A 15,096-nucleotide genomic window follows, 5' to 3' on the forward strand; every position below is an offset into this window, starting at 1 on the left:
AAAAAACCACGGATCCGTCAGTTTAGCTTTATAGAAGAAACTTGCTTCTCTTTTAATGACTTATATCAGGACAGGTCTTTCAAATTTTTCAGTTGTATAAAGGGAAAGAACTCTCTTCTTGCTTCTTCTACTGAATAAGCAGCAAGTAAGGAGAGAAGAAAAACATAAAGGGAAAAAAGTGCAGAGGAACAGCTCTAGTTCCCCACCAGCTGGGCTGCAACAGCAGAAGAGGGACGAGTTCTATCAACATGGGATTTGTGCTGAAGGAATAAGCAAAAGGAAACAAATCACATTGCAGTTTTTATCACCAACTAATGAGTAGATTAGTGCTGTTGCCACACCACCTCCTCATCACATTGATGCTAGAAAGAAAGGAGCTTTACTGTTATAAAAAACTGGGGCAAGTTACTGCACATACCAGGCAAAGAATGTATGAAGGCCCAGACTTCATCAACGGTCCATACCGACGGATCAGCTTGCACCACGGGTAGCAAGTCAATGCTCTCTGGCATTTTCCTAATTCTTAGTTCCCTAAGTTCACGTTCTCTCTCTCTTTCACTCTGTCTTCGTAGACGGGTGGTCATGGCAGCTGGAACAGCATCTTCATGAGAAGCCATATCTTCTTCTGCAGATGGATAAGTAATTGGAAGCTGGAAAATGCAGTACAAATACACTACAGTATTATATTTTATTTGTAATTCCCAAAGCAATGCCATAGTTTTAAGCAAATATTCCACAGACCTGTCTAAGAAAATGATCTCGTGACGCCCCATCAGGGCCACTCGGTCGACGCCCGCGTCGCCCAAGACTTTGGCTATCTGATTTCCGATTCCAACGACTGGTCTTGTCTGATGTAAACAGCCCAAATTTCTTAGTGCAACTAAGGCTGTGCCTAAAGAAGTAAGATATATTCAATAATGCACTAATAGCTTTTGGACTGCATTCAATCAAGTAACAATAAAATTACATTGTTGTCTACAGAAACTCTGCCTACTCAAAGACAACAACTGGTGTCACAAAAATATAACAGAAAGGTATCTCAAAGGCCATTTACTCAAATCCCTTATCTTGATGCAAGATCAAGTACATCTAGATCATCCCTGGAAAATGTCCATCCTTCTGTTCCTAAAAGTTTTCCATTACAGAAATACCTTTGCATTTTATCACACAGTCTAATCCTGCTTCTCTGAACATCCACTAAAACCTAAAGCAACATACCTTCTGCTTCCATTTGCTTTACCTAGCTGATACCCAGTCAAAGGAGGAAGGAAGCAAAAGGGCCAAATCCCTTCTTAAGATTATTTCACTGGTAGTGTCCCAACAAGTACTAAATCAAACACACAGATTCCCACTATTTAAAATGAAAATGTCTCACACTAGGGATTGAAAAAGCACCAGACATAAGGGAAAGGTGATCTCAAGGCACACTGATGCAAAAAGCAACTAAGTGGTGATTAGAAATGAGAAACTATTTCCCACCTCTAAAACATCTATGATTAAGTACCAATTTTCCAGCTGTAATGATGGAAGATTTTACAGATGTTGACTATGAATTCTTCCTCTCTTAACCAAAACAAAATAAAACCAGCATACTTAACCCAAAGAGAAACAGAAAGCACCCGTTTTCCTCTGCCAACCATATGCAAGAAAATGCCATCACTTATTATTTTCAATAAAGGAGAACCTTTAGAAAATACTAAATTATTTACATTTGTGAATATTTCTATTTTACTCTATGCAAAAAAGGTTTTTTTACGCTGTTACTGAAAACATTTAAGATTTTTCTTGTCTATGCAGCATTTCAATTATGCCAAGATGAATTCAGTGAGTTTTTTTCTCCGGCATCACACAAAACTGTAAGAAAGCCCACCCAGCCCAGCATTCTTTCTCTGACATCACTCAACATCAAGGGAAAGACAATACAAATATGAGAAATATAACTATTCATGGTCTATGAACCTCTGTACCAATTTCCAAACACTTAGTAACTCTTAATGGATTTCTTTTCAATGATCCCCATCACCTTCCCATAAGCCCAACAGCATTCACGGCACCCTCTGGAAAGAGGTCCACAATTCTACTGTCTATCTCCTTGAAACTTATTACAATCTACCATAGTCCTTTGTACTCATATACTCTACAAATTTGGGTAGAAGGCAGTCCATGTTTTACTGTTTATTTTTCAACATCAGATGCTATTTGGGTGCTATTCCATTAACCAGATAGTGATAAGCAATAACAAGACAGAGTACCTTTTGGCACAGGATGTGGAGCAGAATCTTTTTGACCGTAGAAACTTATTAGAATATCCCATTTTTCCACAGAATTCACACTTCAGAAGATCATTTTCTATTTCATCCAGTCCCTCTAAAGAAAGGAGTGAGGCATAAAGAAATCAGTTTCAATGACACAAATTTATGTTCAAATTTCCATCACAAGCAGGCAGGCAGGTTTTCAAATATCTCATACGTTTAATTAAATACTTTGATTAGCAGAAAATGATCCAAAACTAAGCAAGTAATAGATCTCACTCTCTATAGAGAAGATTTTGAGCAAACTGAACCTAACCGAACCTTCAGTTGTTATTCAATTAAACCAATTAGCTTTTCTTGTTACATTTCAAACTGTCCATGAGCAAGTATGCCCTCAAACATGGCAAATAATTAAAAAGAAGTATTACAGACCTCATAAGTTGCTTATAAAGAGCTCATTAAGGGAATTAGGCATTATCTATGAAAAAGATAAGCTGCATTTAAGAAAGAAAAATATTATAGTATCTACCAATTTACAGTCCATGTTGCAGAATATTATGATGTTATTGGTGAGATGAGGAGGGACTTTCCCTGCTCCCCGTGAAGAACTCAAACACCAACTGAGAGATGCACCAGTAAAAGTAGAAAAGCCCAAAAGCAGCTGTACAAGGCAACAAGGTTACATGCTGAATGTCTGTCCTTTCCTCTGCGGGAAGTGTATTTCACGGGTAGAGCATGGTTTGTACACAATTTAGAAGAATGCCATCATATCTGCAAAACAACTTGACTTCTGGCATGGGAAAAAACCCACCCTTATTCCCACGCACCATCCGTGAAATACATCACAAGGAGCACAATGGGCACAAACTGAAATGTAACATTTACTTAGCCTGAATGAGCACAAAAAGAACTGCATGTCACATGGCTGCAGCCATGGACAAAACACATTGTTCAAAAATATATGTTTCTCCCACACCTCTAACATACCTGAGTTGCTGTTTCATATACTTTACCTCTTGCTATTCATCTACACATTCACATTTTTAATTTTACATAGTTGCAAAAATTGCAAACTAGTTTTTTGCTCTAAACTCTTTGCTAAGCTCTGGTACCAGCTAATGCAAAGGAAGGTATCAAAGTTTATTTGAAAGATTGTAACTATGAATTTGTGAAAGTCTGTTATAGTGATTTTAACTCACTAAACTGCTCACTAACTACTGTGCTGACAAGGTAACAAATAAAAAGCAACAGTGCAGCAAAGAGCTGAAAATACTGAAAAGGTTACTTGAATAACATATTTGATGTATCAGGACTCAATGACATAAGTGAAGCCAATAAATCCTCCAGCAGTGTCAGACTGAAAATCACCAAGTTGCAACTCTCCAGCTTAATAAACTGGTATCACACAGGAAGTAAAAACTGGAAATTGGAAACATACCAAATCTGACCAACCTTGCAACTGAAGCTGAATAAATACCACAGATGCATCTTTCAAGTAAATCATTCTGTCTCTAAAAAAAACCTAATCTCACTCCCAAATCAGGTCACGTTAAGTGGAAAAATGTGAAAACAGAGTGAAGCAAAAATTGATGCCAAGAGCCTTTTCTTTTGCGTACCAGGTGTTTCTACCATAAATGCAACCAGATCCTAGTTTAGTATCAGAAAATCTCCTTTGCTCAACTTCTGCATAAGTGGATGCGTCTCAATGCTGGATGTTTCCTAGCTCACCTAATGAAGAGCTGCAAATTGTACACATAAACCTAACACCACCTGTCAGGAACAGTAACTAAGAACAAAAACACGAACCTTTGAATAATTCCATAAAACAACAGACAAGCTGTTTGAAATCTGAGAAACAACACAGTGTTAATACTGAAAAGTTCTTAGGGAATGCTACTGAAAATGGAATTAAGATCTGCTGGAACAAATTAAAGGCAAAATAACCATTGCAAACAGAGCTGCAAATATTCTAGAAGATACACCAGACGGCAGAAAGTTCCTTTTGTTTGAAATACATTGCGTGAAACAAGGCGCTAAACAAAAAAAGTTGTACTCTTGATCATGAAACCAAGTTTAGTTAATAGCAATTTACTAAGCAGAGACATGAGCTAAGAGCTTTGTGTGTAGAAAAAGTAGTATAATTCCATTAAGCTGTAAAAGAACAAAAAAAAATCTCAAGTCATACAGCTTACTGGATGACATTTTTTCTTAAAGCTTCTTGTGCTTGAAGCTTTGTCACTGGACTTGCCTCTCAATGAACTGCTTAATTGGAAGCACTGACTAGGAGATGATACCAAATAATAACCGTAACTTTAAATTAAATGAAACAAAGATTTAGAAAACTTCCAGACACACTGCAGCCCTCTACTATTAATACGCCAGATGCTTGCCTTCCAAAATTTAGTCTGTCATGCCCATCCAAAGGTTTGTGCATAAGGTACCGGCCTCAAATTATTTTACAGTAGAATATTGTGTAATATATTTTAAAAATGGATTCCGTAAAAATGGTTCCTTCGTTTTTCCATGTAGACAACTTAATTACAACACAATCAAAAGAAAGTTACAGTTTAAAAGCAAAGCACTTAAAATACCTGCCAGTGGCTAAACTAGGCTGTTACTGCAAAATGCAGAAGGGCTCAGGCCCATACTGAGATATACCAGTAAATGCAATCATATAATCAGGCATAATTTAGGAAATCCTGTTTTACATTTCATTTTCAGGCATGGTTTCCAGAGTTTTTGACTTCAGTGATGTGCTTCTGAGCTAAACCAGCTCTTGCTAAAAATCCGTGCTACAAGTAAAAATACACTCTTCGTTTTAAGCAGATACATATTGCCTGAGCAGTAAAGAAAATCAAGCTGAAGCAAAAATTCCAACAATATCCACTTCACTACCAACAAATACTCTTCTTGAATTCAGAATGCTTTGTAAAATGATCTTTGACTTGGGTCTGATCCAATACACTTATGAGCAGTAATTGACATAAATCACTGGGGTAAAACATGCATCAGAATCTATTAATCTAGAAGACTGAATTTTGGGCTAATTTGTTTGCTGAGATACACATTGGATGCAGCAAACTTCCCTATTGCACTTCAGTACCATTCACCAAGGCAGAAACCACCGTAACAAACACCTGCCATCAGTGTGGTGATCTTCAGAGTTCCCATGAGAAAAGATCAGGGGTGTTGACTGTTTTAATGGAAAGACAATTTACAGTGCGTGTAGTAGGAAGTAGTTGAAGCACAGCTATGGTGACACTTGCTACTGCTGCTCAGGACACACTGTCCAGACTTTTTCCAGCCACCTCCCATAATAATCCCTTCTTACGCTGCTCACTACAGTTTGATATGAAAGAGGGAAAATAACTATTTTAACAAAATGAAACTAAGAGTTGCATTACGACAAATTTAAACAGATCACTAAATACAGCACCTGGGCAACTGCTCAAGCTGTGGAAGAGAAAATCCAGAGGTGGTTGTAAAATTCTGGACTTTGAAATCTTGAATGAATTTATACAAAACGTGAGTTAACTTGGCTTTTCTGGGCCATAGTTTAATTTCAATTTCATAATGCTCATGAGGTATCCTACATTTGGGCTTGAACAGTAAGTGGTGTAATACATCCAAAATAGTTGACTGCTGAGTCCTAAAAAGTCCATGATGATGATGATGCTGGGTACACATGGGGAACACTACTGACACTTCCAGCTCATGAGTTGTGCTGGAGACCACTGTGTTGTAAGGAGGACAAGTGCATGGCTGCTTGACATCTCTGTGCATCTACAGCAATTGCTGTTATGATGTGTAGCTAGTAAAAAACATTTGAAAATAGTTTCTACTAGAGATAGCATAAAGACTGGAGAAAGATTACAGCAGTACAGACAGAATGGGATTCTGTAATACATACAGAACAGAAGGGAAAAAATGGATATTTAAACAAAAACTACAAACCTTCTGCAATCATATCCTCTATCTCTGTGTCCGAGGAGTTGTCTGCATGTTTTGTATTCTGCAAGTCTGATTCAACACACACAACACTCATGATTTGACCTTCCACTAGCAATCTTTTTTCTGCAGGCTGTTCTACCAGCAAAGATGAACGACTTACCTATTGCAACAAAAGTAAAGCAACAGTGATTAACTGAACAATGAATAATTGAAAACAGTATTTGAGACTTAGCAGTTGTAACTGAGACTAGAATCACAGTTTCTATTCTGTATCAATGAATCGTTATTATAAAGCACCAAAGCTTTAAATACCGGTTCTCAAACACAAAGATACGTTCCTGTTCTGCAGGGTTTGCAATTACATTTTACAAAAGAAGAAACAGATTGTATCTAGAGAAATGAAGGCACGGGAAAATGGGAGACACATTAAATTAGTTAATAAGGCAGGCTCATCAGTTTTAAACTATTCATCTGTGGATTTAAAATTTTCAACTATAATTCTTACCAGACAAAGTACTAATCACACCAAGCTCAGTAAGGGGTTTGCTAGCGCTTTGAACAACAATATTTTAACATTTTAACACAGATTCATTTCAGAGGTTTAAACTAAGATATCACTTAAGTGGAGGAATCTAGGAGACAGACAAACTTAAAACAAACTTATTGCAAATGGTAGCCTAAAAAATCACTCTCTGTAGTATCTCCAGATATAGTCTTTCTACTCAACTGTGTTTCTGGTTTAATTTAGTACCTTGTCATCCTGTGATAATGGCAGGCCAAACTGTAGCATGAATTCCAATTATATATGCAAGATAATACAAATAGTATACAAGTACACTGAAGTGCTGTAAGAAACAGGTTACCAGTCAGGAAAAAAAAAAAAAAAAAAGGTCAAAACCAACATCTGAAAAAAAATTCAACGCCTATATAGCTACTGGCCACAAACAACATCATCTTTAAAAATAATTTGCTTAAAAAATTAGTAGTAAAAAATTCATAGTAACTTTTAAACTTACAGGGAACGGCTCTAACCCCTCCTGAATCACAAAGCCTTCAATAACATGGGTCAGGATCTGCGGTTTAACAATTGCCTGTGGAGGTTTATTTTCTAGGCTAGGAATGCTATTGGGCATTGATGTGCTGTTGCTCCTTGTTGTTGCTGCTGGAAGCAATAGAGGTGGTGGTGGAATAGAAGCATGTGAAGGATCAGATGGAGATTTAATTACTGAGGCACTGACTGATGATGTCACTGAAGGCAGTCCCCCATGTTCTGAAAAAAAAAAAAACAAACAAAACCCCCAAACAATTTAGTATATTATGCTTTCATCACTTATGCCCAACCATTGGCACAGAGTTCTAGAAATAACAGGCAATAAACACACTCATGCCCCCGCCCATCATCCTGTAACACAGGCTTTTCCCTACAGTTTATGGGTTCTACCTTCAAAACAAGATGGTTTTCCTTGACAGATTATTCCACAAATGAACAGTTATCATGTAAACATTTTCTTATACTTACTACCTACTAATTATAAGCACAGTTGGCCATTAATTACCTACACAGATCAAAAATCCACAATTGAAAAGAATAAACCAGTATTTTCAAACATTGGATTCTCAAGACTGAGCAGCTGAGGTATTTCTAAAGAGATTAATTTATTTTCAGGGATGCGTTGAGCCTCAGAAACCTGCAAGGCCACAGCTTTATACAACATCAAGCCACTAAGCACCCAGCTATATGTATAGTGTGTGCATATATATAGTATATATATTTTTTTTCAGCACATCGGAGGAAGTTACATTAGTTTGCAGGACAATCGATATAGGCACATATATCTTCCATTTCACTGAAGAAAAAAATATTAATCCGTAGCTTTTGCATCAGAACAGCTCCTTACTGCAGCATTTAAAGAAAATGGTGCCACAAAGAACTATACAATGTAGTTAACCATCCTCATGGCAACTTCTGATTGCTGACCCCGACCCTGAAAAATCAATCTTCACACCAGATCGACCAGCATATTTTGCCCATATCACACAGCTAGCACTTGAAGAGCAACTGGAGTCTGACACTCCTGTTTTTATTATAAAACTAAACGCTAAAGAGCTCAAATATGCAATTTCTGGACTACACGTTATCCAAACAGATATGTAAGTTACCTCTTCTGCACTGAATCATGCATTCTATCACATGGCTTTGTAATATATTTCATATAGTTTCTTTTGCTTGAAAAGTGATACCGCTAAATTAGAAAAAATATCAAAATAATAGATTTTTATTTTAAACCGTCAATAGCTAGTAGAAGTTTCTAAGCAGAACAGCTACCTTAGTTGGACATCTCTCACCTGACAAAGGATCTTCTGAATTAAGTGTCTCTCCATTCCCCAACGGTATGGCTGGTGGAGACAAAGTGGGGGGCGTAGGTGTTCTTGCCATCTGGACACAATCTGATTCCTCGGGCATCTCTTCTTCACATACATTCTCCACTTGGTAAATCTGCATCCAACAAACTATTGCTTTAGAGAGATTTCCATTCTATCTTACTACCTTAAAAGAGTTGCATAAATACAGTTTTTAAAATAAATTGCCAGTTAGAATGTTTAAATATGCTAATCTCCTAATAAAATAATAGTTTCCATACCGCATACAAAAATCTGAATTCTGGGCACTTCACAACGTCCATGAGAGCAAAATTATTTTGTCACAAATAGCAAAACATAAAGAATTTTCCCGTCAGACTGACCAGAAAACTTGATTTTTTCAATGTCTTATCTACATTGTTTACTGTATTTTTAGTTACACCTATTTAAATACTTCTCCAAAGTGCAAGCTTCATAAGATAACGACAAGACTGCAAATAGTTGTCTATCTTATTCAGCAGTGTAATCAAACAGTATTACAGAAAGCATCAGTGGTTATAAAAGATTATAAGGTATTTTCTTCAAAATTGTTAAAGTAAATTTACTTGAATTACTTAACAGCCAGTTTATCAGATTAGGATGCAAAACACCACCTTGTCAAAGGCAAACCTGGCTTCTACTCTTTTGTCCAGTTTCTACATAAAATATCAGAGTTGAGATTATCATTGCCTTCTCAATAGAAATTGAAAATTAACAGCACATCTTCTTCCTTAAGCTGTTGGCAGCCTGAAAAAAGCCTGTTTGAAGAAAATACCTTATAATCTTTTATAACCACTGATGCTTTCTGTAATACTGTTTGATTACACTGCTGAATAAGATAGACAACTATTTGCAGTCTTGTCGTTATCTTATGAAGCTTGCACTTTGGAGAAGTATTTAAATAGGTGTAACTAAAAATACAGTAAACAATGTAGATAAGACATTGAAAAAATCAAGTTTTCTGGTCAGTCTGACGGGAAAATTCTTTATGCTTTGCTATTTGTGACAAAGCTGTTGATTCTTTTGCTCACATTAATCTCATTAGCTTGTTACCACTAAAGCCTAGCAATGCCATCTTAAATGTCAGCATTATATGCATATCATTTTATTTCACTGTAGATTATTGTAGTGCAGTGTGAGTGAAGCTGAAACCTTCAATTATAAACTGCAGACGCCCAAGACTAACATTGAACTACATTAAATGGCAGTGATGGGGAACACCAAGACAGCATCAAAAATTCCCGTTTTTTCTGAAGAGGATCTTTTCAATGTTAGTATAAAATTCATTATCCAGAACTCTATTATCTTAATAATCTGCTACACACCTTCACTCTACCTATAGAGATGATTCTCCTACTTAAAATTTCAAGTGCCTATATTTTTATTAACATAAAGAGATAAAAGCTTACAGTCCATATGGTATATTTATCAAAATTCATTTTGACGTAAGCGTTGACATACATTTACTTGCTTTTTTAACTTTAAATACTCTGCAATTTCAATAAGATATTAAGATTTTAGGTCCAGAAGTTACACTTTCATGAATCTTGGTTGATATTCTTGACTGATAATCCATTACAAAAAGCCCCCCAAAAACAGACAAAAATGTCTACTGTTTTCTTAAAACTCATTCCTGTAATCAATGAGTTTTCTTCTGGTCCTCTGTCTTAGCACCTAGTTTAGCTCCACCTGAAGCCAATGGGCCAGATTTACAGCTCTTCAGAGCAGCCGAAGATAAATATTACCACTTACCACTGGAGTTTCAATTGGTACCGATGGCTGCACTTGAAGATTTACTGCCACAGTCTGTGGTGGTGGAAGAGTTTGAAATGGCAGCTGGACCAAAGCTTCTGCAGCAGGAAGTTCTTCCTCAGAAACCAAAGTGTTTTGAACCAAAACCTGCCCCTGGGATAGAATTTCAGGCTGCACTTGTAAAGATGGCACAGACTGCAATGGCAGTTGTTGAATCTGGGCTGAAGATGCTGACAGCTGAGGAGGAGCTGCAAGAGGGATAGGTGCGGACTGCAAGGCTGAATATTGCTGGTGTGGTGTCGAGGACACGATCTGTTGGCCTGGGGAAACTAAGCTGGGCTGATCTACCGATCCTATCTGTACAGCAGGGGAAGATGGAAGCGGAAGGTGCGACGGAAGATTAAGTGGCTGTGCAATCGGTCGAACTGGACTGGTAGTTTGCTGAGGAGCAGCCTGCTCTGCCTGAAGAGCTGTTGGCACGAGGGAGTTGGCCTGTGACTGAATAAGTGCTTGAGGATGAATAATTATTGTGGGTGAGTGACTAGGGGAGTGAGAAGGTGGAGGGGACACCACTACAGACTGCTGAGCTGACTGGGATGGGGTAGGAGAGAGCGTGAGAGGTGGAGGATGGATGTGGATAGGTGAGCAATGAGACTGAACACTACTGGGAGCCGGAGGAAGACCATGGCTTGGGAGTGGGAGGCAGTGCTGGGATGGAGGGGGGTCCTGACCCGACGGGGTCTGGAGTGCAATGGGCTGGACTTGCTGCTGCTGTTGTAATATCAGCTGATGATGGGAAATCTTTGGGGGTGATGAATGAAGCTGATGTTTGACTAAAGAATGAGGTTGCAATGGAGAATATGAAGCTGTGAGGGGGGGAAAAAAGTGACAATTAGTATTTACTTCTTTAAGTCCCAAGAACATTATAAAAATATCAAAAGAAAGGATGTTTTACTTTAAATAAGACCAGCACAACTTTTTCAACCCTTTGGATCTATGTTTAGAAATATCTTCTTCGACAGCATATATAACATTCAAATTACATTTAATTACAATAATTTTCTTATAGTTCCATCCTACCTGGTGTTATTAAGTGATGTATGCTTGATGTCCGTGTGACTGGTGTACTCCGACACTCTGGAGTTGGGCTCTCGCCTTTCCTATTGCTTTCTGAGGGATCTGGCTGGCTGCCCTTGGAGCTGGTTACAGGTTTACACAGAGACAGTGACGGTGCTTGACTGCTGCTCTTTGGTGGGCCATTCTGTGAACCTGACAATACACCCAACTTCTGACTGCGCAATGTCAAGTTCTGAACCTGGGAAATGGGCAAAATATGAAAAAACAAACCATTTGAACATCTATGACAAACATCCAGGCAAAAATAGCAAAAAAATAACGTTATATAATGCTTCTCATCCCATCTGATCAAAATATGAGAGAAGTTAAAAATCTGCATTTCAAAGTATCTTCTAAGCCAGAAGATTTAGAGAAGAATAGTGATCTTGAATTACTTCAGTGATAAAGAAAATACAGGAAAGTCTTTTTTCTTATTGAACTTTTAAAAGAGATGGAAATTGTTCGTTATATTAATTTAAACTTGCATTTTTTTCTCTTTTATTGTACCTTCAAAGTGAATGACACAAGCATCTTAAACAAATACAACTCTATTTTTATACAGACACTGGAGAAGTGCAGTGGTCTGTAAGTATGTTTCCAGAGACTAACACAAACCAGAGCCTTGGGCAATCAATGGGATGAGAATCTGCTGTACGTTATCCATGCCTTAACAAACCTGAGCCATTTATTTCTTTATTTCTACAGCAATACTAATGCACCTTTTCATCATGACACCTCTAATGCCATATGAAACAAAAGGCTTGCCTTCTGAAAGGTACATCAGTCACACATTATTTTCACGGATTATTTAATGCCTCTTATACCATAGCAAGATTCTGTGCAGAATGATTCCAGCTTTCCAGTCCTACATGCTGAGGCAGAATTTTTTTTCAAGGATAAAGACTACTCTTGTGGCACTAATTTACTTCATACTTTACATGAAAAAGAAGACTAATTATTATCACCATCCACTATTTTTATTACATACTCCATTCCTCATTCAACAATTAGTACTTGTGTAATGAACAGCTAGCTGACATTTTACTTCTCACTGTTCAGTGTGTTAACACAGGATGCATCCAAATGCTGTTGTGAAGACAACAGAATTGTTTCCTTATTGGCATTCATGAGGCATTTACTGCAATCATATCTCTGTGAGTACAAATCAGCCTTCAGCACACCTTAACAGATCAGGTAACTAACCTGAGACACCCAGGGCATGCATGGGGAGGACATGTAAGAAAAAAGTATGGAAGCAAAAGAGAAGAAGATAAGTAGAAGTGTCAGTTCGCCTAACAGGCCACGATAGGTGTGCCACCCAGACAGTGCTAATCGCTGAGGAATTTCTGAGTTTCTCCAGTATTTCTACATGGCAGACGATACTGCGAGATCACTATACCGTAACTTGACAAACACCTTGGCTAAGTGCAATATATACTTCTGGGTATATAACCAAATGCATTTTTTTTCCTTATTAACTGGCATTGCCTACTTGTTCAGGTTTGCTTATAATGGTAAACAGACATTTCTCTAAACTCAGCTGACTGAAACCCTAAAGGCATATTTGTCACAAGGTAAGAAAAATAAAGTGTACCGGTGTTAAAGCTTTTCCATTGCCTCACTGACTACGGATGAAACTGGATCTTTGCAATGTCATCGCTGCTGTGAAAACTACCAGACAAGATTAACAACATCTGGCAGTACTGAACATTGAGAGGGGAGAGGAACAGCTTGAGTTGGACAGGATCACCACAGCAGCTCATCTGACTGAATAATGCTCTATAGTCTCAGGTGAGATTCTACTGTCCCTCCGCAATCGGCAGACCTGTGCAAAGTGAACCTCTAAAAGCCTATGGTATGGAAAGACCAAGACCATAAAGTGATGCACTTTACTGATGTCTCTACCTTAAATGCAAAAGACAAAAATACAATTGCAAAAAGAGCTGCTCGCCTACCCGGTAACCTCTCTGCACTTTCAAACCTGATCTGCAGAATCTGGAGGAAAGAGGCAGCTTTGATAAAGTCTAATGAGGCATGCTGATACCATGACTGAAGGAGCAGTCTGTCTTTTCAACAAAGGCTCAACTGATGAACTTAACCTTGTGGGTTTGCTCAACAACATCCTGCATGAATATACAGCTGGATTCCAGCAAGCTCTGACCACCTCACATACCTACTGGAAAAGCAAAGAGAACACAAGGTTCAATGATTTACTGTTATCTCAGAACACTGACATGCCTTTAAGGTCTTCAAATCTACTAGAATCTTCTGAAGGGGTCAACAAACATAAGGTCAGAGAACATCCAACTGGTATAATTCACCTGGATTTCTAAAATGTTTCTGAACAAGGTCCATTTATCAAAGGCTTTTAAAGAAACTACTATGATAGAAGGGAAGATCCCTCATGACAGCATAAATTTGTTACCTAAATATTCATTTTCCACAGCAGAAGACTGTGACAAGTATGTTCTGTGGATACCCACGGTGTGTCATATATTTTTTCCAGATGATATACAAGTATGTGGAGCAATGAAAGGGTGACACAAGTTCAGCTGATAACATGAAGTTATTCAAGAAAATAAGGACAAGGCTAATTATGAAGACCTAAAATGTCATATCCACAATCCAAATTTACATACAACGTGACCACCTCTAAATGTATGATGATGGCAAACAGATGACACTGAAGTTGTACATAACCAGTACCCATTAGTAGTTTTTCTAAACAACTAAAACTTAAGCACAATGTTTCCTTACTGTGCAGTTTTGGCCCTCTACTGGACATACACAAGCTCACCTGAGTAGCTGCAGACTGACAGGAGGATGAGGAAGATGATGAGACAACAGGAATGTCAGACTGAACAGCAGCCACGGTGGTTGCAGGAGTAAAAATGAGCTGTTGAACAAGAAAAAGAAATCTGGTAACAGACTGAAACTTTGAAAATATATGAAAGAAATGCAATATTTTAAAGAGAGCTACGTCACTTGCAAGGCATTAGTGACTAAATTCTCAATGCCACCTGAAAGTACAGAAAAATATTTCTAAATAACTTAACAGAAACAAAATAAAAACTGAAACAGGTAAGATTTATTTTGTGGAGAGGGGAGGAGTGTAGAGTGGGACAGGACAACAGGACCAAAAGTAAGCTTAAGAACTGTAATAGAAACTTACCATTTGAGCTCGTAGATACATTTGAGCCTGGCTTGCACTCAGAGTTGGAGAGGTGCTCCCCAGCAACATAGTCTGTTGGGTAATACTGCTGGTGGTGGTGTTGGAGGTCTGTGAACGGCTTATTATCTGTGCAGGTGTAGGAGAGGTGGAGAGGTTAATCTAAGGAAACAAAAATATTCCTTCTGTCATGGAAATTGATTCATCCTAGGCTCTAAAGCCAGAAAGCCTTTGAGAAAAATGGAAGGGGCAGTTGAAACCTCTGAACTGTAGAGATAACAAAAATATATTGATCAAATCATCACAAAACAGGATACTAGCAAGATTGTACATTTTCATTCTTAATCTGCAAGCAACTGTTCTGCAGTAAATAATAATAACCTGTCTAAACAATGGTACCATGAAACTGAAAAAATACCTCATAGAAACACACATTTACAGAATATGTAGCATGAG

At 37.9% G+C, this 15,096-nt stretch overlaps 1 protein-coding gene across 9 annotated transcripts in view; it reads right to left on the reverse strand.

Moving 5' to 3' along the window:
• PHC3 (polyhomeotic homolog 3) overlaps positions 1 to 15,096 on the reverse strand; it is a 42,890-nt gene that overhangs the window by 20,466 nt on the left and 7,328 nt on the right. For 6 of the 9 annotated variants that reach the window (XR_010651833.2, XR_010651835.2, XR_010651834.2 and 3 more), the window contains exons 5-14: positions 14,644 to 14,802; positions 14,269 to 14,367; positions 11,436 to 11,670; positions 10,356 to 11,221; positions 8,550 to 8,700; positions 7,220 to 7,473; positions 6,207 to 6,363; positions 2,253 to 2,367; positions 742 to 892; positions 419 to 650 (exon numbers count right to left, since the gene is read on the reverse strand). Coding sequence is in view for 5 of the 9 variants with exons in the window: in XM_065844463.2 (XP_065700535.1) it covers positions 419 to 650; positions 742 to 892; positions 2,253 to 2,367; positions 6,207 to 6,363; positions 7,220 to 7,473; positions 8,550 to 8,700; positions 10,356 to 11,221; positions 11,436 to 11,670; positions 14,269 to 14,367; positions 14,644 to 14,802 (2,419 nt within the window). In the remaining 4 variants the exon portion in view is untranslated. Of the gene's footprint in view, positions 1 to 418; positions 651 to 741; positions 893 to 2,252; positions 2,368 to 6,206; positions 6,364 to 7,219; positions 7,474 to 8,549; positions 8,701 to 10,355; positions 11,222 to 11,435; positions 11,671 to 14,268; positions 14,368 to 14,643; positions 14,803 to 15,096 lie in introns of those variants that run through there. The other 3 variants (XM_065844465.2, XM_065844466.2, XM_065844467.2) reach the window with 3 other exon arrangements.

This window comes from Patagioenas fasciata, chromosome 9, assembly GCF_037038585.1.
Source record: "Patagioenas fasciata isolate bPatFas1 chromosome 9, bPatFas1.hap1, whole genome shotgun sequence".
In the NCBI taxonomy this organism is placed as follows: domain Eukaryota; kingdom Metazoa; phylum Chordata; class Aves; order Columbiformes; family Columbidae; genus Patagioenas; species Patagioenas fasciata.